Source organism: Salmo salar, chromosome 01, assembly GCF_965601325.2.
Source record: "Salmo salar chromosome 01, fSalSal1, whole genome shotgun sequence".
Classification (NCBI taxonomy): domain Eukaryota; kingdom Metazoa; phylum Chordata; class Actinopteri; order Salmoniformes; family Salmonidae; genus Salmo; species Salmo salar.
In genome coordinates, this window is record NC_138291.1 from 76,408,840 (window position 1) to 76,435,186 (window position 26,347).

At 42.5% G+C, this 26,347-nt stretch overlaps 1 protein-coding gene across 11 annotated transcripts in view; it reads right to left on the reverse strand.

Annotated features, from left to right (window-relative positions):
* The window catches only part of kcnma1a (potassium large conductance calcium-activated channel, subfamily M, alpha member 1a), a 268,675-nt gene that overhangs the window by 84,226 nt on the left and 158,102 nt on the right, over positions 1-26,347 (reverse strand). For all 11 annotated transcript variants that reach the window (XM_082976695.1, XM_082976696.1, XM_082976708.1 and 8 more), the window contains exons 4-6: positions 16,185-16,278; positions 14,448-14,559; positions 1,557-1,632 (exon numbers count right to left, since the gene is read on the reverse strand). In XM_082976695.1, the coding sequence (XP_082832821.1) occupies positions 1,557-1,632; positions 14,448-14,559; positions 16,185-16,278 (282 nt within the window). The remainder of the gene's footprint in view (positions 1-1,556; positions 1,633-14,447; positions 14,560-16,184; positions 16,279-26,347) is intronic.

A 26,347-nucleotide genomic window follows, 5' to 3' on the forward strand; every position in this document is an offset into this window, starting at 1 on the left:
AATGCTGTTGCCAGCACTCTAACCATCATCTTGTGTTGTTTCCTACATATAGTCAACAGCTACTGTAGTGTCTATTCTTGCCCTGGTGTAATATGGAACGTGTCAAGCTTTAGTTCAGGATCGGTCTACATTCATCATACACTTTCCCTTTCCCTCCATCTCTTTCTCCTTCCCTCACTATCTCACCCTCACCTGTACCTGAGGGCTAAACCACAGAAAGAGAGGATTACTGTACATTACTCAACGTCTCTGTGTTTACAGTGTTAAGAGCCCAGAAAGGACAGGAGAGGCACGCTGGGCCAAACAGTCATCAAGAGACAACCTCAGTGACACTTTACTGTACAGTCCTGCTATTTACTCAGCCACTACATGGGAAAATGAATGTTCAAATACATAGTGATTACATAACAATTTCAGATGACATGAGTGAGATTCATTGGAACAAGCACCATGGGAGCTACTATATGTAACATTTACACCAGGGAGCTACTATATGTAACATTTGTACCAGGGAGCTACTATATGTAACATTTACACCAGGGAGCTACTATATGTAACATTTGTACCAGGGAGCTACTATATGTAACATTTGTACCAGAGAGCTACTATATGTAACATTTGTACCAGGGAGCTACTATATGTAACATTTGTACCAGGGAGCTACTATATGTAACATGTGTACCAGGGAGCTACTATATGTAACATTTACACCAGGGAGCTACTATATGTAACATTTGTACCAGGGAGCTACTATATGTAACATTTACACCAGGGAGCTACTATATGTAACATTTGTACCAGGGAGCTACTATATGTAACATTTGTACCAGGGAGCTACTATATGTAACATTTGTACCAGAGAGCTACTATATGTAACATTTGTACCAGGGAGCTACTATATGTAACATTTGTACCAGGGAGCTACTATATGTAACATGTGAACCAGGGAGCTACTATATGTAACATTTACACCAGGGAGCTACTATATATAACATTTGTACCAGGGAGCTACTGTATGTAACATTTACACCAGGGAGCTACTATATGTAACATTTGTACCAGGGAGCTACTATATGTAACATTTGTACCAGGGAGCTACTATATGTAACATTTGTACCAGGGAGCTACTATATGTAACATTTGTACCAGGGAGCTACTATATGTAACATGTGTACCAGGGAGCTACTATATGTAACATTTGTACCAGGGAGCTACTATATGTAACATTTGTACCAGGGAGCTACTATATGTAACATTTGTATCAGGGAGCTACTATATGTAACATTTGTACCAGGGAGCTAGTATATATAACATTTGTATCAGGGAGCTACTATAAATGCTCAATGCATCCTTTTTGAAGAGTTGTTACCACATAAGTTTAAATGTCTTAGTATAAGTCTGGAACAGGACTGTAAAATAAAGTGTTACAGCAGTGTCCAGAGAGAGTCTAGAGAGCAAACCTGACCCGAGCTTCTATGTCAGATGGATTCTGTAGATAGTTGTGGTGCTACCGTGCTGGAGTGGTGGCGGTAGTCCAATGAAAGCCCTATACTTACCTTGTTTTTAAGATATTCAAAAACTGTAAAATTTCTGAGAACTGTATCAATCTCAAGGCTCTCAGGAATCTTAAGCCTGAGAGAGAGAGAGAGAGAGAGAGAGAGAGAGAGAGAGAGAGAGAGAGAGAGAGAGAGAGAGAGAGAGAGAGAGAGAGAGAGAGAGAAATAAAGGTTAATAATCAGACATAAAATGATAGTGTTTTACAGTGTGGCCTGTCGCCTATAAGAAGGATATACTGTAATGTACTGTCATGTACTGTAAACTGTGTGTCCTACATGTGTCTGAGTCCAGGGGTTAGAGAAACAATGCAACACCTGCCTCAATACCAGTTTACATAACACCAATATATTCCCTGCTCTGATCTACCGTGTGTGTGTGTGTGTGTGTGTGTGTGTGTGTGTGTGTGTGTGTGTGTGTGTGTGTGGTGTGTGTGTGTGTGTGTGTGTGTGTGTGTGTGTGTGTGTGGTGTGTGTGTGTCCGTGTGCCATGCATACCAATGTGTATTTCTATTCATTCTGGATGGATTAACTTACACTAGTAGTGACTGAGGTTAACAGGGCAGGACGATGTTAAACATTTACTTGTCCAATCTCTTTGTATTTTTGGGGATCTGTTCATAGTTTAATTCATGGTTGATACCAGTGGAGGCTGGTGGGAGGAACTATAGGAGGAAAGGCTCATTATAATGGCTGGACTGGAATAAATGGAACGGGGTAAAACATGTGGTTTCCATATGTTTGATACCGTTCCATTTATTCCATTCCAGCCATTATGAGCCTGTCCTCCTATAGCTCCTCACACCAGCCTCAACTGATGGAGACATCTGTAAACAAAATAGTTCTCTCCTGCGTACAGTGAGAAAGTGCTTGGAACTATCATGCAGCAAGACCATACAACACATAAAACTGCAAGCCTCATCACACGTAACAGCTACAGTACCACAAGTATTTGTATACACGGGCCATGCGGGAATCAAACCCACACCCAGATGCTACCATCACCTTTCCCCCCCCCAACAAACTAAGCCATTGGAATCACACTGCAGAGTAAAGAATAAGAATCATAACCACAATGAGAGGCTCCATACCCTTCCCAAACCTTGGTCCTTACAGCATTTGGAGAGAACTAGATAAATTCTTTGAACATGGCCCAGACCCCATGTTCTACCATTCTTATCCCATTTTAAGAGGAAGTGTAGATTGTGATTCCTACTTGTATAAACTATGTTTAAACAGACAGGACCACAGTTTGACTATGGCCCATGGATCTCTATTGTCACCCCATATGGAAAGGAAGCGTATACTGGACGAGCCAGACTGTTTGAACATGACCCAGACACCATATATTCTACCATTCTTACCCCCACAGAGTAACTATGGCACTAGATCTTTATTCTTACCCCATTTGCAGAGAAAGCTCAGAGAGGTCCAGAGACCAAGATATGGTCTCTTCTGCCTCTCCTTCTCCATAGCCATCCCATGCGGCCCCAACCTCACCCTGTACCCTTTCTGAAACAACTCTCCACACGATTTTCTACGCCTGAACGTGTCTCCACAAGCCTCGGAGCGAGGAGCGCCACCGCGTGGACCCCGGTACATCAGAAGCTTAGTAGGGATCATCGCTACCGATCACAGATACTTAGTTATCTATTGTAGTGCGTCAGGTAGTTTCTGTTTGGGGTCCTTGTCTTTCTGTAAAGTGGGACCAAGGTGTAGATCTTCAGTTATAAGGTCCTACAGTTGTATTCTTCAGTTCTAAGGTCCAACACTGTGGGTTCAAGCGTGTCTCAAAGGAAGAGATGAAGAAGAAGTTCTTAAAGGAAGCAATGGATTCAAAAAGATTATTGTTCTTCTTTGGAAGATAGACAAGTTGAGGTTTTCCAGGTAGAATGAAAGAGATAAAACAAAACACCCCCCAAGCTAAGACAAGGTACAACCCTAGTGCCGGTGAATAACCTTCGCCGAGGTTCCAAAAGGTCAGTTTCCACCAGAAACGTGTGTATAGAAAAACCTGACAAAAGGTCCAGAATCAAGCGCTATGCGTGCTTAAGAGAACACCAGACAGACTAAGTGACAGTCAGGTAAACAGACACCAAGACTCTGCACCTGTCTAGTACAAACTGTATCCTGGTCTGATATGAACTGTGATACAGTAGAGGCTCTATCCCTGTATTGTCATTGTGTTAATAATCTGAACAGCCCAAACAGATTTCATTTTGGCCTCTTTGTTGTACCTACAGAGAGTCATGTGGATTCTCAACCACCAATAAGGTGCCGTGTTCAGAGGTGAGGCGTTTTATAACTGCCTGAAGCAATCCAGGGATTTAGAGCGAGAGGTGAAGTAATAATCTGTATTTAATCACAAGTGCCGTGCTGTCACTAGCAGATATCAGATGGGTGGACAGTATCTACAGTACACTGGGATAAAGCGGAATGGAGGTTTGTGGATAGTAATGGCGCCGGAGGGGATGGCTGCCATTTTACGGGCTCCTAACCAACTGTGCTATTTTGTGTTTTTTTTGCATTGTTTGTAACTTATTTAGTACATAATGTTGCTGCTACCATCTCTTATGACCGAAAATAGTTTCTGGATATCAGAACAGCGATTACTCACCTAGAACTGGACAAATGTTTTTTCTTTAATGAGTGCAAAGCGAAGGACATACTGCTTCTCCGAGACCAGGCCCAAATCCCCCTTATTTGTGTGAAGAAAAGACGGAAATACAGGGGGTGGAGATTGGGGTGCCTTATTAGAATTCGTCGCCGAGTGGGTAACCAGCCATCTGTTTAATTGGCCAACGTGCAATCACTGGAGAATAAACTGGATGATCTCCGTTCGAGACTATTCTACCAATGGGACATTAAAAACTGTCAAATCTTATGCTTCACGAGTCGTGGCTGAACGACAACATGGATAATATACATTTGGCTGGGGTTTCCGTGCATTGGCAGGACAGGACAGCTACGTCTGGTAAGACGAGGGGTGGGGGTGTGTGTCTATTTGTCAATAACAGCTGGTGTGCAATGTCTAATATTAAGAAAGTCTCGAGGTATTGCTCGCCTGAGGTAGAGTACCTCATTACAAGCTGTAGACCACACCATCTATATTTTTTGTAGCCATCTATTTACCATCCACAAACCGATGCTGGCTCTAAGACCGCACTCAACGAGTTGTATAAGGCCATAAGCAAACAAGAAAATGCTCATCCAGGCACTCCTAGTGGCCGGGGATTTTAATGCAGGCAGACTTAAATCCATTTTACCTCATTTCTCCCAGCATGTCACATGTGCAACCAGAGGGTGGGGGGGGGGGGACTCTAGACCACCTTTTCTCCACACACAGAGATGCGTACAAAGCTCTCCCTCACCCTCCATTTGGCAAAGCTGACCATAATTCTATCCTCCTGATTCCTACATACAAGCAAAAACTAAAGCAGGAAGTACCAGTGACTCGCTCAATACAGAAGAGGTCAGATGACGCGGATGCTAAGCTACAGGACTGTTTTGCTAGCACAGACTGGAATATGTTCCGGAATTCATCCAATGGCAATGAGGAGTATACCACCTCAGTCAACGGCTTCATCAATACAGTGCATTCGGAAAGTATTCAGACCCCTTGACATTTTCAACATTTTGTTATGTTACAGCCTTATTCTAAAATGGATTAAATACCAAAAAATCCTCAACAATCTACACACAATATCCCATAATGACAATTGAAAACAGGTTTTTAGAAATGTATGCTGTTACGTTCCCCAGTTTCTGTGATGTTTTGGGTTTGTATGTGTTTGTATATGTTTCAGGAAATGGCTTCCTGGATTCCCATACGCAGCTGATTGGTCGGCCCCATTGCAGATTGGAGCTGTGATCCGCCCTCTCGTCAGAGGATACAGCTGTCTACAATTACCGACTCCTTCGGCAGCTTTAAAAGCCAGTGTTCCTTTGTTAGGAAAGAGGGAGCTTCTTTGTCCTGTGTTGGTTGTTGTTCAGAGACAGTTTTTGTTAAGTATTTTGTAGCCGCTACTTCTGAGGTATGTGTATGCCAAAGGACACTGTGTTTGTGATTTGTTCCCAGGGGGGAAGGGGAAGGCACCTTGGGAGTACTTAGGCAAGAGGCCTGCGGGCATACATATACCCGTAGTACGTACTCTGTCTATGCATACTAGGTAAGACCTGGGCGGACCACCCCCTGTATTTTGGTTAGCGCGCCAGATGGCGTTAAGGTTAGGTAAGTAGTGGGTAGGTAAGTAACGTAGGAGAGGGGACTCTAACTTTTACTTTCTTTGCTTTGGTTCCATCCAGCCCCTTTCCCCCACATTCCCGTGATAAGAAAATAAATTCCCAGTAAACGGTAATATTCTCTGCCTCTGTCATCCTTACTCGCACCTACAATCACATAACTCTTTCACTCCACGGGGAGTTGAGTGTAGCAGGGTGTTGCATTCCCTCCTGCAAGAGGTGTAAATAACATATGCAAATAAAAAACAGAAATACCTCATTTACATAAGTATTCAGAAACTTTTCTATAAGACTCGAAATTGAGCTCAGGTGCATCGTGTTTTCATTGATCATCCTTGAGATGTTCCTTCAACTTGATTGGAGTCCACCTTTGGTAAATTTAATTGATTGAACATGATTTGGAAAGGCACACACCTGTCTATATAAGGTCCCACAGTTGACAGTGCATGTCAGAGCAAAAACCAAGCCATGAGGTTGAAAGAATTGTCCATAGAGCTCAGAGACAGGATTGTGTCAAGGTACAGATCTGGGGAAGGGTACTAAAAATGTTTTACAGCATTGAAGGTCCCCAAGTACACAGTGGCTCCATCATTCTTAAATAGAAGAAGGTTAGAACCACCAAGACTCTTCCTAGAGCTGGCCGTCCAGCCAAACTGAGCAATCAGGGGAGAAGGGCCTTGGTCAGGGAGGTGACCAAGAACCCAATGGTCACTCTGACAGAACTCTAGAGTTCCTCTGTGGAGATGGGAAAACCCTCCAGAAGGACAACCATCTCTGCAGCCCTCCACCAATCAGGCCTTTATGGTAGAGTGGCCAGACGGAAGCCACTCCTCAGTAAAAGGCACATGACAGCCTGCTTAGAGTTTGCCAAAAGGCACCTAAAGACTCTCAGACCATGAGAAACAAGATTATCCGGTCTGATGAAACCAAGTTTGAACTCTTTGGCGTTGGAAGGTTCACCTTCCAACCCGACAACACAGGTATGGCTTCGGGACAAGTCTCTGAATGTCCTTGAGTGGCCCAGCCAGAGCCCGGACTTAAACCCGGTCTAACATCTCTGGAGAGACCTGAAAATAGCTGTGCAGCACCACTCCCCATCCAACCTGACAGAGCTTGAGATGATCTGCAGAGAAGAATGGGAGAAACTCCCCAAATACAGATGTGCCAAGCTTGTAGCATCATACACAAGAAGACTCGAGGCTGTAATCGCTGAAAAAAGGTACTGAGTAAAGGGTCTGAATACTTACGTAAATTTGATATCTCAGTTTGTATTTTTTTATACATTTGCAAAAATGTCTAAAAACCTGTTTTTGCTTTGTCATTATGGGGTATTGTGTGTAGATTGATGAGCGGGAAAAACAATTTAGAATAAGGCTGTAAAGGGGCCTGAATACTTTCCGAAGGCACTATAAGTGCATCAACAACGTCATCCCTCAGTGACCGTACGTACAAATACCAACCAGAAGCCATGGACTACAGGCAACATCCGCACCGAGCTAAAGGCTAGAGCTGCCGCTTTCAAGGAGCGGGACACTAATCCGGACGCTTATAAGAAATCCTGCTATGCCCTCAGACGAACCATCAAACAGGCAAAGCGTCAGTACAGGACTAAGATTGAATCTTACTAGACCGGCTCTGACGCTCGTCGGATGTGGCAGAGCTTTGAAAGGCTGGTCATGGCTTATATCAACACCATCATCCCGGAAACCCTAGACCCACTCCAATTTGCATACCGCCCCAACAGATCCACAGATGACGCAATCTCAATCGCACTCCACCCTGCCCTTTCACACCTGGACAAAAGGAGTGAGACTACTGTTCATTGACTAGAGCTCAGCGTTCAACACCCTAGTGCCCACAAAGCTCATCACTAAGCTAATGACCCTGGGACTAAACACCTCCCTCTGCAACTGGATCTTGGTCTTCCTCACGGGCCGCCCCCAGGTGGAAAGGGTAGGCAACAACACATCTGCCACGCTGATAGTCAACACGGGGTACAGGGGTGCATGCTTAGTCCCCTCCTGTACTCCCTATTCACCCACGACTGCGTGGCCAAACACAACTCCAACACCATCATTAAGTTGGCTGACGACACAACAGTGGTGGGCTTGATCACCGACAACGATGAGACAGCCTATAGGGAGGAGGTCAGAGACCTGGCAGTGTGATACCAGAACAACAACCTCTCCCTCAACGTAAGCAAGACAAAAGAGGCTGATCGTGGAACATTTTTCTAAGACTCCAGTCACCCAAGTCATAGACTCTCTGCTACCGCATGGCAAGTGGTAGCGGAGCGCCAAGTCTAGGTCCAAAAGGCTCATTAACAGCTTCTACCCCCAAGCCATAAGACTGCTGAACAATTAATCAAATGGCCACCGGACTATTTACATTGACACCCCCCCCCCCCCCCCTTGTTTTTACATTGCTGGTACTTGCTGTTTATTATCTATGTAGTCACCTCACCCCTACCTACATGCACAAATTACCTCGACTAACCTGTATCCCCGCACATTGACTCGGTACCGGTACCCCTGTATATAGCCTCGTTATTGTTATTTTATTGTGTTACTTTTTATTTTTTTAAATGGACTTTAGTTTATTTAGGAAATATTTTCTTAACTCTATTTCTTGAACTGCATTGTTGGTTAAGGGCTTGTAAGTAAGCATTTCACTGTAAGGTCTACACCTTACAAATACATCTTGATTTGATTTGTATTGACTTCAACTCAGAGCAATAGAGCCATCTGTACTACTGAAGAGGTACAGAAAGAGGACAGGAGTGATCAAATCGCTCTGGGTAGTTGGAGGAGCCACATCGAATCCGAACTCATGTCAACAACAACACTTAGTATTCCCGAAGCTAACGTGCTAACCATTTCCCTACCAAGACCATTGGTTCTTGTTGGGCAAGTGCAACACTAGGTTTTAGGGCAAGTGACGTCACTGCATGATGGCTACTAGCATATGCTAAATAGCCCGCATCTGCTACACATGCAACAACACTGCATGTAACATAATCCAAATCTGTGGGTATGTGCACTGCCAAGCCCCCTCCCCTCTGTCACGTGACTGACAGTAGAAACACACACTGGAGCCTTTTATCAATCAGCTGCCTAGGCATGACCATGTTTCAACACGGATAATACCCTGTCCAGCCAGTAAGGATTATAGCCCCCCCGCACACACACACACACTAGAGGACTAAGGGGAATACACACACAGATACTGTACTAGAGTCAGTAAGCAGAGCACAAGGCTTCAGAGATCAAAACAGACAGTATACTAACATCACCAGCAGAGGGCAGTAGTGATGTGGATATGTCATTTGGCGAGATATGGATGGTACATTGGCTCCAGTAGTCTGTGTGTGGAAGTAATATGGGATATTATGTAATATGGCTTTAATTTTAAAAGCGGGGTTGAGCTTTTACAACACTGCTTATACCTTCTTCTATGAGGGCATTTGCATGTATTTTGTTTTACCCTGACATCGTATTATAAGCTCTATATAGTTACTCCTATTTTTCCACAGGACCCTACACTACCCTATATCATTTCAAAGCTGCCTTACCATCCTCCGCAAGCTCTGTTCTTTCTACAGTGAAGCCCTAGTAGGACTGAAATGACTTGTGTAGATGGGGTGGAAGGGTTGGGGCTCTGGAGCTAACAGCAAGCTAGCATCTTTCAAAGCGCTAATCAGAGGAGGCTGGTGAGGGGAAGACGGTTCACAAAAAATGAACGGATGTGTTTGAGACCATTCCATTAATTCCGTTCCAGCCATTACTATGAGCCAGTCCTCCCCATTTAATGTGCCACCAGCCACCACTACAGCTAATCAACACCACTAGCCTGGCTATGGCCCTCTCTCTCAAGGGAGGGACACCCACTTCAAGTCATTTAAGAAGATGGTGTCTTACTTCCAGGAGGAACACTGCATGTCCTTTTACATTAGCCACACGTTTCTCTACCCTCTTAATTAACGGCCAAATTGCAAAATGGGAATGAACATTACTGTGAAATGACAAATACATAGAGTAGGATAGATAGAGAATTTTCTCCTGTGGCTCAGTTGGTAGAGCATGATGCTTGCAACACCAGGGTTGTGGGTTCGATTCCCACGGGTACCAGTGTGAAAATAATCAACATTTATGCACTCACTACTGTAAGTCGCTCTGGATAGGAGTGTCTGCTAAATGACTAAAATGTTGAATAGAGCAGAGCTACTGCAGTGCAGAACCTCTTCATTTTATTTTCAGTAATGGAGTCCAGTGGTTCTCTTGTTTAAGAAAACCAGTGGAAGTTTCTCAGGCAGTTCCGTGAGAACAACTGGTAGTGTGTGTGTGAGTGTGTGTGTGTGTGTGTGTGTGTGTGTGTGTGTGTGTGTGTGTGTGTGTGTGTGTGTGTGTGTAACATAGCTTTTAGTCACAGAGAGAGAGAAAACTGAATGAGTTAAAACTGTTAACACTGTCATTGTTTGCCTCTCCAACAGACGACAAAACAGAATTAGTGAGATGGAAATAGTATTGATGTCCATCAAGACAAAGACAAATCACTGATTATGGATCCATCTCTATTGATTACAGTCAAGCCATTACAATTCTGTCAACGTCCCTTCTCACTGGATCTCAACTCAATAGAGATGGACATGTGAGGACATGTCACCAACCACTGGACAGATTATTCATACATGTTGGATCTAGATGTAACATCTACCTGATAACACATCTACAGTAGCAGATCTATCATTACACTTTCTATCTATAGTCATTGGATTCTGTCCTGTCATCAATCATTGTCATGTTGCTAGAATTTGACACGTTTCTTATTTCCTGCAAACCTCTGATTTGTGTCCAGTACCAGCTCATCCTAATAATAACCTGGCCTAATACATTTACATCGTCATTTTAGTTATTTAGCAGGCGCTCTTATCCAGAGCGACTTACAGTTGGTGCATTCATCTTAAGACAACTAGGTGGGACAACCACATATCACAGGCATAGAAAGTACATTTTTCCTCAGTAATGCAGCTATCAGTAGAGTCAGAACTAGAAGGGGGGGTCAAGTGCAAGGGGTGGTTAACATGTTGTTTGTTTTGGGGGGGGGGGGGGGGGTTGGGGGGGGGGCGGGGGTCATGGTGAGGAGAAGGATTATTTAAGATACTGTTTCAGATGTTTTCGAAAGATGGGTAGTACCCTGCTTAATACCCTGTACCCTGCCTAATACCCTGTCCCCAGCTAATAATACCCTGTACGCTGCCTAATACCCTGTACCCTGCCTAATACCCTGTCCCCTGCATAATACCCTGTCCCCAGCTAATAATACCCCCTGTGATATCAACCAGTTGATAATGGAGAGTTTGGCCTATGTGTTATGGCACAATAGCACAGTGTAGGCCAATCACACACACACACACACACACACATACATTATGGCACAGTATATTGTAGTGTGGACCCAGTCAATGGATCGCTGGGACAGTAATATCTGTTGCTACGTAATGTGACGTACACAAATATGCATGGTCATTTTTGAAATGTTTTATTTAGTTTGTTATTTTATGGAGCCATCCCTTGTATAATTTTGTAGGCCTCCCAGGTACTGAATTTTGCATTGAAAGTAATGTATATATTTACTGTCGCTAGGGGGAGCTGTGACGTCAATGGGGAGCGTTAGTGGGATCTGAGGTCTTGGATGTTGCTTCTTCAATCTTGGGAAATGCCTAATACTGAACACTACACTATCTTTTCTCCATCTCATCATTCCACTCTGTTAATTCAGGTATGTAATGCGCAAAAGTGCAATATGACTCATGAAATATTGAGATAACATGGTTAACTACATAGTCCATGAGTTTGGTGATGTTTGAAGGCAACTGAAGGAAGTTTAACTGAGTGAAAAACTGGTTGGTATTTTCCACATTATAAGTAATGGGGGTTTGCTAGGTTGCTAATGGTTTATATGTAAGAAAAGGGAATAAGACTTTTTTCAACAAGGTTTTTAGCTCCTATTTGTTTTATTTCCAATGAACAAAGGCTCAGTTTACTTCAGGAAATATATGTAAATATGCGATGTGACTATAAAATGTGCTCACATGTTGATGGTTTAGAATGTAACGGTTGTAGCATTGTTTAGCACAGCCTCCAGTCATTTGTAGCTTTATGGAAATTGACACTGCTAGTACAGTGAGCTAGGTATAATGTAATGTAGCCTCTTATGGTACAATTTCATGGTTTTACATGCCAAATAGCTTTTGTTGCTAGATGCTAAATACTACTGATTGAATAGCCTCAGATTCAAATCAAATCAAATTTTATTTGTCACATACACATGGTTAGCAGATGTTAATGCGAGTGTAGCGAAATGCTTGTGCTTCTAGTTCCAACAATGCAGTAATATCCAACGAGTAATCTAACCTAACAATTTCACAACAATTACCTCATACATACAATATGCACTATTAATTTAGCTATAGCGAGAGAGGTAAAAGGTGAATGTGTAGATGTATGGAGAATTTTGATACACAAAATGGAATGTGAAAAGACTTATACTACAATGCAGTTGTAATGTATAATTGATTTTGACAAAATAAAAAAAGTTTCACAAAAAAAAAACTTGGAGTATGCCTAATACTGAACCCTACTAACTTTGCTCCATCTCATCATACCACCCTGTCAATTCAGGTCAGTTATCTGCTGACCACGTCTCAGTCCGAGGCATTTAACAGTAACACACCCTTAAAACACGCAATCACACGGCAATAAACACACATGCAATACACGCTAGTGCAAACACACATTCTATTTCACACGTGGTGTGTGTGTGGGACCGTATCAAATCAGATGACCCTGAAATACACTATCTGACGCACAGAAAGCCTCAACCCTCCTCTATGCAAACACAAACCCAGTGTGACGCGAGTGGGCTTTTCGAGGGTGTATTCTTCTGTGCTATCTGACACATTCTCAGTGGTAAAATTATACTTTTTTTCCATCTCACTGGCTTCCCCAGTATGAATAGATGTTAGATAAATAAATACATAATTTATGAATGCATATTCATGGTGAGTAGAGGGAAATCTAGGCCATCCTCCCAGTTGCCTTTTCAAATACCTCCAGAAATAGGGGGCTGGTTAGACCCAGATAGTAGGATTCAGGATTCATTGCAGAGGAGAGCTACCTCCCAGTAAACAATCTGGTTACTTCTGCATTCCAAGAACGTTTGTAGGGACCTTCTCAAAAAGTTAAAATGGCAACTTCTTATTTATTTCTCTTTATTTCTATGAACTACAAAAATCTCTGAAACTGGAAACACTTATCTCCCTCACTAGCTTTAAGCACCAGCTGTCAGAGCTGTACATAGCCCATCTATAATTTAGCCCAAACAACTACCCCTTCCCCTACTGTATTTATTTATTTTGCTCCTTTGCACCCCATTATTTCTATTTCTACTTTGCACTTTCTTCTACTACAAATCTACCATTCCAGTGTTTTACTTGCTATATTGTATTTACTTTGCCACCATGGCCTTTTTTGCCTTTACCTCCCTTATCTCACCTCATTTGCTCACATTGTATATAGACTTATTTTTCTACTGTATTATTGACTGTATGTTTGTTTATTCCATGTGTAACTCTGTGTTGTTGTATGTGTCGAACTGCTTTGCTTTATCTTGGCCAGGTCGCAATTGTAAATGAGAACTTGGTCTCAACTTGCCTACCTGGTTAAATAAAGGTGAAATAAATAAATAAAATAAACATTTCTGAATAAAATTGCCAACTTCAACATTTTTACCAAATTGGTACTCCATTGTAACCTTCCCTGATGTCACAGAAACTGTCACGACTTCCGCTGAAGTCGGGTCCTCTCCTTGTTCGGGCGGCGCTCGGCGGTCGGCGTCGCCGGTCTTCTAGCCACCATCGATCCACTTTTTATTTTCCATGTGTTTTGTCTTGTTTTTCCTCACACCTGGTTTCAATTCCCTCAATCACTTGTTGTGTATTTAACCCTCTGTTCCCCCCATGTCTTTGTGTGGGATTGTTTATTGTAAGTGCTTGTGCACGTGTTGATTGGTGCGCGATGGGTTTTTGTACCCATATCTTGTTATTTTTATGCCGTTGGTTTTGCTATTAAACTGCTCCGGCTATTACCAAGTTCTGCTCTCCTGCGTCTGACTTCCCTGCCACCGGTTACGCACCCCTTACAGGAACGTTCACTGTTGGCTGGTCTCTAACTGTTTTTTACATCAGACTACAGACTACCGTTTTAATGTATGGCAAAGCAGAGAATGGCTAATTATTAAATCCAGTCTGTCATAGACCACCATTTCAACCTTTTTCATCATTCTACAGCTAGTTAACGCTAACAGTAGCATCCCCACGCTACTGCTGCATAGCCTACTGAGAAAAATAAGCCATTACACAATCCAGACCATTGTATGTTTCCCAGGCTGCACCTATTGTTAAATGTGGAGGACACTGCACGGAGAAGGTCCAATAGATGTGAATTTAGAAGTGTCATGACACCATATTCATCATATTTCAGGTACAATACTTCATCACAGAAAGACTTCTGTCACACTGCTCTAAGTCACTGAGTCATTGTAGAGAGATGGAGAGAAATATAGAGAGGGAGAGTGAAAAAGGTCAATTCTTACCCAGCCAGCTCCTATTCAAGTAGACCGATACGAAGACAGGAGGAACAGTGAAGAAGTCCACCACTGAGTTGACCTCCAGCCAGAACCACAGCTTATCATTGGCTGCTATGAACTGAAGAAGAAATAGAACGGTAACACTTCACTTAAAGCCTGGAAAACAAAGAAGACTACACTCTAAGGTCCTTTAAAAAGCTACTTTATGTCAAATGTCAATAAATAAACTCTGCTTCATGTTTTCTTTCCTTGCTTACTTCATAGTATCGCAATACTGGTATTGTGACAACCCTAATTGATGCAGTTATAATGTGTTATAAGACTTATCTTTGTTTGCTATGAACTAAGGGGAGACAAATTCATGTTGGTAAAATTTTCCTTTAAGTCCATGCTGCAGGTTACATTTGTTACCAACATGAATTCTTGCTTCTATATCTTGCCTCAGTTCACAGTACAATGACTTATGATGCCATTATAATGCATTAAAACAGTTATCGTGAGCATGTATGACCGCTTTGTAATGCGCTATTATCATCTTATAAAGATCACGACAATGAAAAAATGTCAAGTCTATCTAATCCTCGTATTATATAGAGGTCATGCATAGTTCATGTTTTATTTTTAACCTTATCAATATAGCAACACAATACATGCATTTTAATTTCATATACTGTATCTAAAGAGTACCTTGGAATCTAACATACTGAACTAAAGTTGCCAGTAGAACAGTTCAGTTCTATAAAACATAACGACCAGGCTAGGGCCAACCTCTTGATCAGTTTCCCGGCATCGTCCCCTGACATACAGCATGTTGTTTGTGAATAGATCTTAGTCAGTGATGTGATTCATGTGGAGTCGTGACTGCCATAAGCAGCTTAGGACTTTATTTATTAATTGAGGGTTTCAGGCAGAGAGAGAGAGAGAGAGAGAGAGAGAGAGAGAGAGGGGAGAAAGAGGAGAGAGAGAGAAAGAGAGAGAGAAAGAGAGAGAGAAGAGAGAGAGAAGAGAGAGGGAGAGAGAAGAAAGAGGAGAGAGAAGAGAGAGAAGAGAGAAGAGAGAGAGAGAGAGAGAGAGAGAGAAGAGAAGAGAGAGAGAAGAGAGCGAGAGAGAGAAGAGAGAGAGAGAAGAAAGAGAGAGAGAAGAGAGGAGAGAGAGAAGAGAGAGGGGAGAGAGAAGAGAGAGGGGAGAGAGAGAGAGAGAGAGAGAGAGAAAGAGGGGGGAGAGAAAGAGGAGAGAGGGGAGAGAGAGAGGAGAGAGAGAGAGAGGAGAGAGGGGAGAGGGGGGAGAGAGAGAGAGAGAGAAGAGAAGAGAGAGAGAAGAGAGAGAGAGAGAGAGAGAAGAGAGAGAGAGAAGAGAGAGAGAGAGAAGAGAGAGAGAGAAGAAAGAGAGAGAGAAGAGAGGAGAGAGAGAAGAGAGAGGGGAGAGAGAGAGAGAGAGAAAGAGGGGGGAGAGAAAGAGGAGAGAGGGGAGAGAGAGAGGAGAGAGAGAGAGAGGGGAGAGGGGGGAGAGAGAGAGGGGGGGGAGGGGGAGATAGAGGTAGGTAGGTAGGTAGGTAGGTAGGTAGGTAGGTAGGTAGGTAGGTAGGTAGGTAGGTAGGTAGGTAGGTAGGTAGGTAGGTAGGTAGGTAGGTAGGTAGGTAGGTAGGTAGGTAGGTAGGTAGGTAGGTAGGTAGGTAGGTAGGTAGGTAGGTAGGTAGGTAGGTAGGTAGGTAGGTAGGTGTGGTAATAGGGCTTTAGTACTTACCCGTAGCCCAAAGTAGAGGAGGAAGAAGACATTGAAGAACATGTCGATCTGTAACGTGAAATCTTTGTAGAAATTCTGACAGGATTCTATGGGACTGTGAAAGAGAGAGAAAAGGAAGAAATCGTCACATTAATAGTCATACTCTACTACAATAATATATGTCACATTAATAGACATACTCTACTACAATAATATATGTCACATTAATAGACATACTCTACTACAATAATATATGTCACATTAATAGACATACTCTACTACAATAATATATGTCACATTAATAGACATACTCTACTACAATAATATATGTCACATTAATAGACATACTCTATTACAATAATATATGTCACATTAATAGACATACTCTACTACAATAATATGCGTCACATTAATAGACATACTCTATTACAATAATATATGTCACATTAATAGACATACTCTACTACAATAATATGCGTCACATTAATAGACATACTCTATTACAATAATATATGTCACATTAATAGACATACTCTACTACAATAATATGCGTCACATTAATAGACATACTCTATTACAATAATATATGTCACATTAATAGACATACTCTACTACAATAATATATGTCACATTAATAGTCATACTCTATTACAATAATATGGGTCACATTAATAGACATACTCTACTACAATAATATATGTCACATTAATAGACATACTCTATTACAATAATATGTCACAGTTTGGGGTACCACACGTAGCCAGTGGATTTCAAAAGGTGAAAACAGTAGAAACCTGCCCACTACTGTGTATTCCCAAGTGTTGACAGAATACAGCAAGCATTAACAAGTCTTTACACATCTTTATTCATCCCACTGGGGCAATTAGTTTCAGGACTGCTGTGAATCAGACAACATACAACAACAGAACAGACCGAACAGTGTGCGGGTATTGACAATAAAACAAGTTGTGGCTTATGTCAACGGCAAAAAAAGCCTGCAACAAAACCCATGTGTGTATATTGTCCTGTCTTACCTTTAGTATACATATCCCATAAAGAAGGTACATGGCTCTTTGCAATCAGCAAGGTGGTACAGTATAGTATAGTAGCTAGCCTAGTTAGCTAGCTAGCATGCTGCTTCCTCTCTCCTCAGGAGAGCCAAACTATGAATAATGAGGAAAAATCCATCTCATCTGTCACATAATCCATCTTTATGTTTATATTATGATTAACCATTAAGGAAGTGGATGCTTTTAACAAAGCAATAGTAGCCAAAATGCCACTAAATTCTTCATTATGGTAGAACAGTGTTTTTTTTCATGGAAAATTGGACATCAAATTCACCACAGTGGTTGTGAGCAACAGATATTAATATTCATTATGGGAGTTGTTTGCCTATGGGAATGTATAGGCTCATTTAGACAGTCAACAGTGAAGGATAGCCTCTCCTCACAGCAAAACGAATGGCTTTAAACAGGTGTATAGAGAGGCTCAGTGGAAGAGGGAGAATGGGGTTTGAATGGCTCCCAGGGGTGGAAGACAAGAGAGAGAGCAGTGCGGTCATCATCCTCTACTTAACATAAAACATCTTAATGGGGGGGTGATCCATCAGAGAAGATGACAAGTTATAACCATGAGAGAAATGTGTGAGGAATTGTTATCACATGAGAGCAAAGACTGCTGTTCTGATAGCTGGGTGATTTCGGATTAAGTACTGTATGCTTGAAAATGGAACAGTCTTTATCATGGCATGAATCTTGGCATGTGGCCCAACAGATTTAAATCTATGTGTATATATGGATAAAGGGTTAAAATAGCCCCTGAATGATATTATTTGGTTAAAATATATTATTTTCTCCCAGACAGCCACCCAGATTAAGCACCTCTCCGCACCTCTCTGATTCAGAGGGGTTGGGTTAAATGCGGAAGACACATTTCAGTTAAATGCATTCAGTTGAACAACTGACTAGGTATCCCCCTTTCCCAGTCAGTGGACAGAGGTTAATATGTCTGACCCCTCAGTGGAATTGCCATTGATCTAGCCTGAATACTCTATTTACACACTACTAACCCTCCGATCTCCTATAAAACTAACAGTGATGTGAAAACAAACCCTGTTATGAATCATACAGCCAATCCATAAATACTTTGTGCTGGGTTGATTAAATGTCAATATCCATTTGGTCTATGTTTTGGGTTTGGTGGTGTATGGTCTGTAAGCCCCCTGTCCATCTACAGATTGGACTGTACTGGGCTGAGAAAATGGATAACATTTCATCAGAGCTCAAACCAAAAAACAACTGCATTAGCGAGTGCGTGTGTATATGTACTGTATATGTAGTGCTTCATTTGAGCCGGATCCTGCCGGAACAGGAACCAGCACCTCTCCGTTTTGGATGGTTTCGTTCCGGAACCTATGTGGCCGCATCTGGTACCTCTCGTGGAATGAAAAATTATTTTCACTTTTTGCAATGTACAAATTCTAATAAAGAGTAGAATGAGATTCACGTTCTATGATCTCTCTCCCTCTATCTGCTCTGATCGACATGTGCCTGCACCTCTCACCTCTCCAGCATTGCATTTCCTTATAGAATCATAACCGCACAAAGGGTTCTGGAGGAGCTGCAGCAACCCTGATAAATTGAAATAAATTTGCCAAAATTATAGTTACCGCTATCTGTTCCGAAAGTAATTAAATACGTTAGAATAGTCTACTACACCACGAGAAATCCAAAAAATTTGCCACAGAGGATAAATTGCTTCCTTTAAAAATAGCTTAGCTGTAGACCAATAACAAGGCATAGCCTACAGTTGGGAACATGCTGCCAATCTGTCAGTGAATGCATACAAAACTGGCCTTTCGCAATATTTCAAATAGCCTACAATTGTGGGAAAACACAGGTTGGAAAGCAAATGACACTAATCTGTCTGCTGTATGCTACCAAAATCTTTTATCAAATTCCAAATATTGTTTTACACAGTAAAACAAGAGAGAGAGAGAGGCTTTTGGCACGAACGCATCGGCCATCACCAGAGAGTGAGTTGTGCATCATTGGGTGAGTCAGTGAAACTGGAAAGCATTTTTAGGACTATAATTTCCTCCTCATATTGCAGCCTACAATATGTCTTCACACACCTAGGTGATTGATGAATTCAAGACAAGGTCATTTTTATTGATCTCAGATTCTCAGTTTGTCAGTGTCAAAGTAGCATGTCATTTCGATCATTTGTGCGGTATTATGGTGATTTCAAGATAACTGGGAATTCTGAAAAAAACAAGGTCGAATCATGACTCAGTGATCTTCAGGTCGGAAAGTCGGAGCTCTAGAAAGAGGCCTGAGTTCCCGACTTGGAATTCCGAGTCGGGATGACCGTTCAATGACCGTTCAAAACTAATATTCCCAGTGGTCTGAGCTTGTTTTTTCCCGATTTCCCAGTTGTCTTAAACGCATTATGCCAAAGTCTCCAGTCATGTAAGATGATGTAGAAACGGCATGAAATCCATTTATAAAAAGCCAACATTTTCCCGGATCCTAGGCCACAAAAAATGTGTCTCACGTGTGCAACGTCTGTAAGCGCCTCTGCTCTACGGCTCTGTCGTTACACAAATGCGATGGTATGCATGCAAAGCTTTGTAGTGGCCTAGAGTCCAGGAAAATGTTGGTCTTTTATAAACTAATTTCATGCAATTCTACGTCATTGTACATCTCTCGTGCTCACATTTTGTTCCGGCTCGTCCCGATTTACTAGTTAAGCACAGTGTATATGTGTGTGCACGCGGATGTTTGTCTGTTAACATTGCTCCCCATGCGACACACACTCAAAAGCCTAGAGCAGCCTTTCCTATTGGTCCCTAATGCTTCCAGTGAAATCCTTTAGCTGTCTACTGCCCTCTTATCATCATCACATCCTTTTCAAGGAAGTGTTAAGGACAGACCCCTTGATGTCTGGGAGCTAGGTTGTTTTATACAGGATCTGGAAATAGATATGCCTGGCACACCAAGGTACTTTACAAAGACAGAGTCAGCAATAACAACACCACCCCTCCCTCCCCATCATTCTAGAAACTGTCTGGGCATTGTGGCGCCAGATTTACAGGTTAGCTGAACCAAACACTGAGATGGCAATTTCAGCATCTGAAATGGAGAGATAGGATTGTGACGCAGAATTACTGGGGTACCAAAATATGTGTATATGCCACATTGAGAGCAGAAAGACAAAGGCCTGATCCCGGGCCTCAATGTCACATCACACCCTCACAATCACATGGGCTCCAGCAGGCCACATGTTGTTGTTTGGCCTGGGGGGCACTGCTGGACCGAGGGAGAGAGAGAAAGAATGTGAGGGGAGAGAAAGAGGGTAGAAGTAGAGAAGGATAGAGAGGTAGAGAAGGATAGAGAGGTAGAGAAGGAGAGAGGAGAGAGAGCTAGAGAAGGAGAGAGAGGTATAAAAGGAGAGAGAGGGAGAGAAAGAAAGAGGAGAGAAAGGCAGAGAAGGAGAGAGGTAGAGAAGGAGAGAGGGGTAGGGAAGGAGAGAGATAAAGAGGTAGAGATAGAGAGAGCGAGAGAGGGACACAGACAGACAGACATGTGAAAGAGAGGGGGGAGAGAGCAGAGAGTGAGAAGGAAAAGGGAGAGAGAGGGACAGTGCTCCCATGGGCGTTGGGACAATTTGTCTTCTTCCTCTAGCAGGGCCTTATATAGCACACAGCACAGGGCTGCTTCTAGGCCATGTGGAAATTGCCTGTAGATGTGGGTGCCTCAGGTTTGAACTCTGGTCAGCTTGTGTTTGAGTTGGAGGGTAGTTAGTTGTAGAGAGAGTGTGTTGATTTTACATGAAGCAGCTCCAGCTCCTTGGTCAAGAAGCTGCAAGTTCAGAGGATATACCGCAATATCGACACACACACACAAACACATACTTGCTCGTACCTACAGAGACGCACAATATTTTGCTGCTCATACAAGCAAATACAAATGCACACGAAACAAACACACACACTTCCACACTTCCACCCCACCACCACACACACAGTGGTGGGAATAGAGCAGAGCGTGGTGGCCCTGCGGCTGCAGAACGGAGGTCTATTTCAGGATAGGAATGTTTCCTCACGTTAACCTCCTCTGACTAGACATTAGGCTTGGGGAAGCTCACAGAGGTAGAAACCAGCCTACAGGGGAGGAACAGGGAACGGATGAACACAAACAATAACCCAGTAACACCTTCCTTCAGTCTGCACAGCAGATCCCAGTCGTGTGTGTGTGTGTGTGTGTGTGTGAGTGTTAGCCTGCTGCCGACCTTGGCTGTCTCCTCCAGGCACAGCAAGGAACAGAGACAACAATAACAACAGACTCCATGGTTTACTACTTGTATAGTGGTTTACTACTGGTATAGTGGTTTACTACCGGCATAGTGGTTTACTACTGGTATAGTGGTTTACTACCGGTATAGTGGTTTACTACCGGTATAGTGGTTTACTACTGGTATAGTGGTTTACTACCGGTATAGTGGTTTACTATCGGTATAGTGGTTTACTACTGGTATACTGGTTTACTACTGATATAGTGGTTTACTACCGGTATAGTGGTTTACTACCGGCATAGTGGTTTACTACCGGTATAGTGGTTTACTATCGGTATAGTGGTTTACTACTGATATAGTGGTTTCCTACTGGTATACTAGTTTACTACTGGTATAGTGGTTTACTACTGGTATACTAGTTAACTACCGGTAGAGTGGTTTACTACCGGTATAGTGGTTTACTACCGGTATAGTGGTTTACTACCGGTATAGTGGTTTACTACTGGTATACTGGTTTGCTACTGATATAGTGGTTTCCTACTGGTATACTAGTTTACTAGTTTACTACTGGTATACTAGTTTACTACCAGTAGAGTGGTTTACTACCGGTATTGTGGTTTACTACTGGTATACTGGTTTACTACTGACATACTGGTTTACTACTGGTATACTGGTTTACTACTGGTATAGTGGTTTACTACTGACATACTGGTTTACTACTGGTATACTGGTTTACTACTGGTATAGTGGTTTACTACTGGTATAGTGGTTTACTACTGGTATACTAGTTTACTACCGGTATAGTGGTTTACTACCGGTAAAGTGGGTTACTACCGGTAAGGTGGGTTACTACCGGTATAGTGGTTTACTACCAGTATAGTGGGTTACTACCGGTATGGTGGTTTACTACCGGTATAGTGGGTTACTACCAGTATGGTGGTTTACTACCGGTATAGTGGTTTACTACCAGTATTGTGGTTTACTACTGGTATGGTGGTTTACTACCGGTATAGTGGTTTACTACTGGTATAGTGGTTTAATACTCGTATACTAGTTTACTACTGGTATAGTGGTTTAATGCTGGTATAGTAGTTTACTACTGGTATAGTGGTTTACTACTGGTATACTAGTTTACTACTGGTATAGTGGTTTAATACTGGTATAGTAGTTTACTACTGGTATAGTGGTTTACTACCGGTATAGTGGTTTAATACTGGTATAGTGGTTTACTACCGGTATAGTGGTTTACTACCGTACAGTCTGGCATGTATTCTCATAGCTGTTTAACTGAACTACTGGAATCACCCACATGGGGATGGACAAGGGAACCATACACTGTCAAAGTATATGTGTCTGTGTATCAAGAGAGTCTGGCATAAAAAATATATTTAAAAAATGATAACCGAAAGCAAATGTTGTCTTTATAAAGTCTCAGAGAAGGATTGCTGCCTCCAATACAGTGGTTATTCATGAGTTGAGCAGTGTCTCCTTTGTGGTCTCAATGTGGGCTACTAAACACAAACATACAGGGAGAAGCAGTGTTACTTAGAACTACAGTGACGGCATTATCTGACTACTGTGTGGTAAAAACATCTATCATCCGGTCTGTTTCCTTTGTGTGTGTCCGCGCATGTGAACACGTGTGTGCATGCATCTGCTGCGCATGTTTTCTGAGCATGTGTGACCTTTGAGTGTGTATGTGTGAACCCATCTGCTGCGCATTCCCTAACAGTATGAATGTGAGTGTGTGGAGGGGGAGAGGGGGAGGGTGGAGGAGATGAAAGAAGGCCAGGTTAGTACATCAATGATTGATTTAGGCCAAGGCACCATCACTAAAATAAGACTGATTTAGCACCTGCAAGGCACCATCACTAAAATAAGACTGATTTAGCACCTGCAAGGCACCATCACTAAAATAAGACTGATTTAGCACCTGCAAGGCATCATCACTAAAATAAGACTGATTTAGCACCTGCAAGGCAACATCACTAAAATAAGACTGATTTAGCACCTGCAAGGCATCATCACTAAAATAAGATTGATTTAGCACCTGCAAGGCATCATCACTAAAATAAGACTGATTTGGCACCTGCAAGGCACCATCACTAAAATAAGACTGATTTGGCACCTGCAAGGCACCATCACTAAAATAAGACTGATTTGGCACCTGCAAGGCACCATCACTAAAATAAGACTGATTTGGCACCTGCAAGGCACCATCACTAAAATAAGACTGATTTGGCACCTGCAAGGCACCATCACTAAAATAAGACTGATTTGGCACCTGCAAGGCACCATCACTAAAATAAGACTGATTTGGCACCTGCAAGGCACCATCACTAAAATAAGACTGATTTAGCACCTGCAAGGCACCATCACTAAAATAAGACTGATTTGGCACCTGCAAGGCACCATCACTAAAATAAGACTGATTTGGCACCTGCAAGGCACCATCACTAAAATAAGACTGATTTAGCACCTGCAAGGCACCATCACTAAAATAAGACTGATTTAGCACCTGCAAGGGCATCGGACAAATACAACTTCCTCAGGGAGTCTAAAAACAACTAGTCCTTTTTTCATTTCCCCTAGGTACACTCTGCACAGACGTCACTCACTGCAACACACACACACACACACACACACACACACACACACACACACACACACACACACACACACACACACACACACACACACACACACACACACTATATTGTAGTGCGGACCCAGTATATGTAGTATAGCTTAACAGGGAAAAGCACACAACCTTACACACACAAACATTACCGTGGCAAAACCAAACCACATTGCCATCACATCCCTTTGAACGTAAAAGCTATTACGTGATAAAAGCCACCATGCTTATATAAATGCTAATACAACAACAGGCCTTTCCTTATCTATCTGCCCATTGAATCAACCAACATCGTCCTCAACTTACTCCAAGCTGCTCTGTCTGGGTGGTGTTCTGGCGGTCAAACGTGGTGTTTTACCTAGTTGAATGAACTGACTTCAAGTTGCTCTGGATTAGAGTGTCTGCTAAATGTCCAAAATGGAAATGGAAGAGTTAACATGCAGTGGTTACATGCAGACCTCTCCCCTGGAGGACTATACTATAGATAGGGATCATTTGTCATGGTTTTAGTTCTGATAAGGAACCATCAGTGCTGTCTGGGTTTCGTGACAGGGGGGACAGATGTGAATGTGGCACGACCATTTCCTCCATGTGAATAATGGAGGAGATGGATGGAGACTCCAGCTGCTATATAGGAGATGGATGACAGACTGTGGTTGGACCATGCAGAGATGGGGTGAGTGTGTTGTGTGTGCGTCCGTGTACAGGCTGGGGGGGGAACTAGTCAATCACTTGTACTGATTCCCAGCTAGGAGTTAAATGCCTTTTCCTTCCTCTCCCAAGCTGGAAGAAAACAGGTTTCAATCACAATCCAACTGAGTTCCCTTTAGTTTCAGCATTCCAGGCTGAACACTGTGCTATTGATTAACTGGAAACATATAGGCTTATGCTACATTCATTTCTGCAGTGGAAATTGTTTTTCTGAAGTGCTGTTTTGTGAAGCCCTGTTGTTTTGTGAAGCCCTGTTGTTTTGTGTAGCCCTGTTGTTTGTGAAGCCCTGTTGTTTTGTGAAGCCCTGTTGTTTTGTGAAGCCCTGTTGTTTTGTGAAGCCCTGTTGTTTTGTGTAGCCCTGTTGTTTTGTGTAGCCCTGTTGTTTTGTGAAGCCCTGTTGTTTTGTGAAGCCCTGTTGTTTTGTGAAGCCCTGTTGTTTTGTGAAGCCCTGTTGATTCCTGGTGTTGGATTGAACAGATCTCCTAGTCAGTCCACAGTTAGACCTGTGATATGATGTTTAAAAAGAAACGCAATTAATTGGTTGAATTACATGCAACTACATTAGTAACTCATTTTAGACAGATCAATTATTTGTTCATTTGTTCATTATACTTAAAAGGTGTTTACCTATGCCTTATCAGCAATTACCAGATAGAGCTAAGTAGGCTGATTATGATTTAGTTAGAAGAACAGTTATAGGGAATATAGCTAGATGGCATAAGGGGAAATGAATGATAAGTATTATGAATAGTTTATAACGGAAGCAGAACATGCATAAGCAGAAAGTGCCTTCGCTGCAGGCTAGTATTAATAGTAGTTCATACTGTATCATTGGCAGAGAGACTGCAGACAGGGGAAGACTACAGCCCTCAAATTCAAATCTGGACATGGAAGCCAGTTCCGCTGCCTTTTTTTCTTTCATTGTTCCCCTCTAATCAGGGACTGATTTAGACCTGGGGCACCAGTTGGGTGCAATTAATTATTAGGTAGAACAGGCAACCAGCAGTAGTCCGGACCGCATAGGGTAAGATCTGAATACCCCTGCTCTACAGTCATTGGACGCTTCCCAAATGACACCCTATGGGCCCTGGTCAAAAGTAGTGCACTATAAAGGGAACGGGGTGTCATTAGGGACACACAAACTAATATCAGGTTCCACCATTCATAAATTTAGCAAACCTCAATTTCCTGGAACACGATGTTGACGCCTAACTTCTGTCTCAGTCTCCATCTGCGGAGAATTGAGCCAGTATGGATAAGAGGTACTGTATTGTTAAAGATGAGAAAGTCTCCAAAAAGCCACACACTGTGAACTAACAGTGTGGAAAGGGGGACTTGTTTTCAATGCAGCTGCAGCTCTAGGCTATACCCTGAATGTACAAAATATTAAGAACACCTTAATATTACGTTGCCCTCAGAACAGCCTCAATTCGTCAGGTCATGGACTCTACAAGGTGTGGAAAGCGTTCCACAGGGATGCTGGCCCATGTTGACTTCAATGCTTCACACAGTTGTGTCATGTTGGCTGGATGTCCTT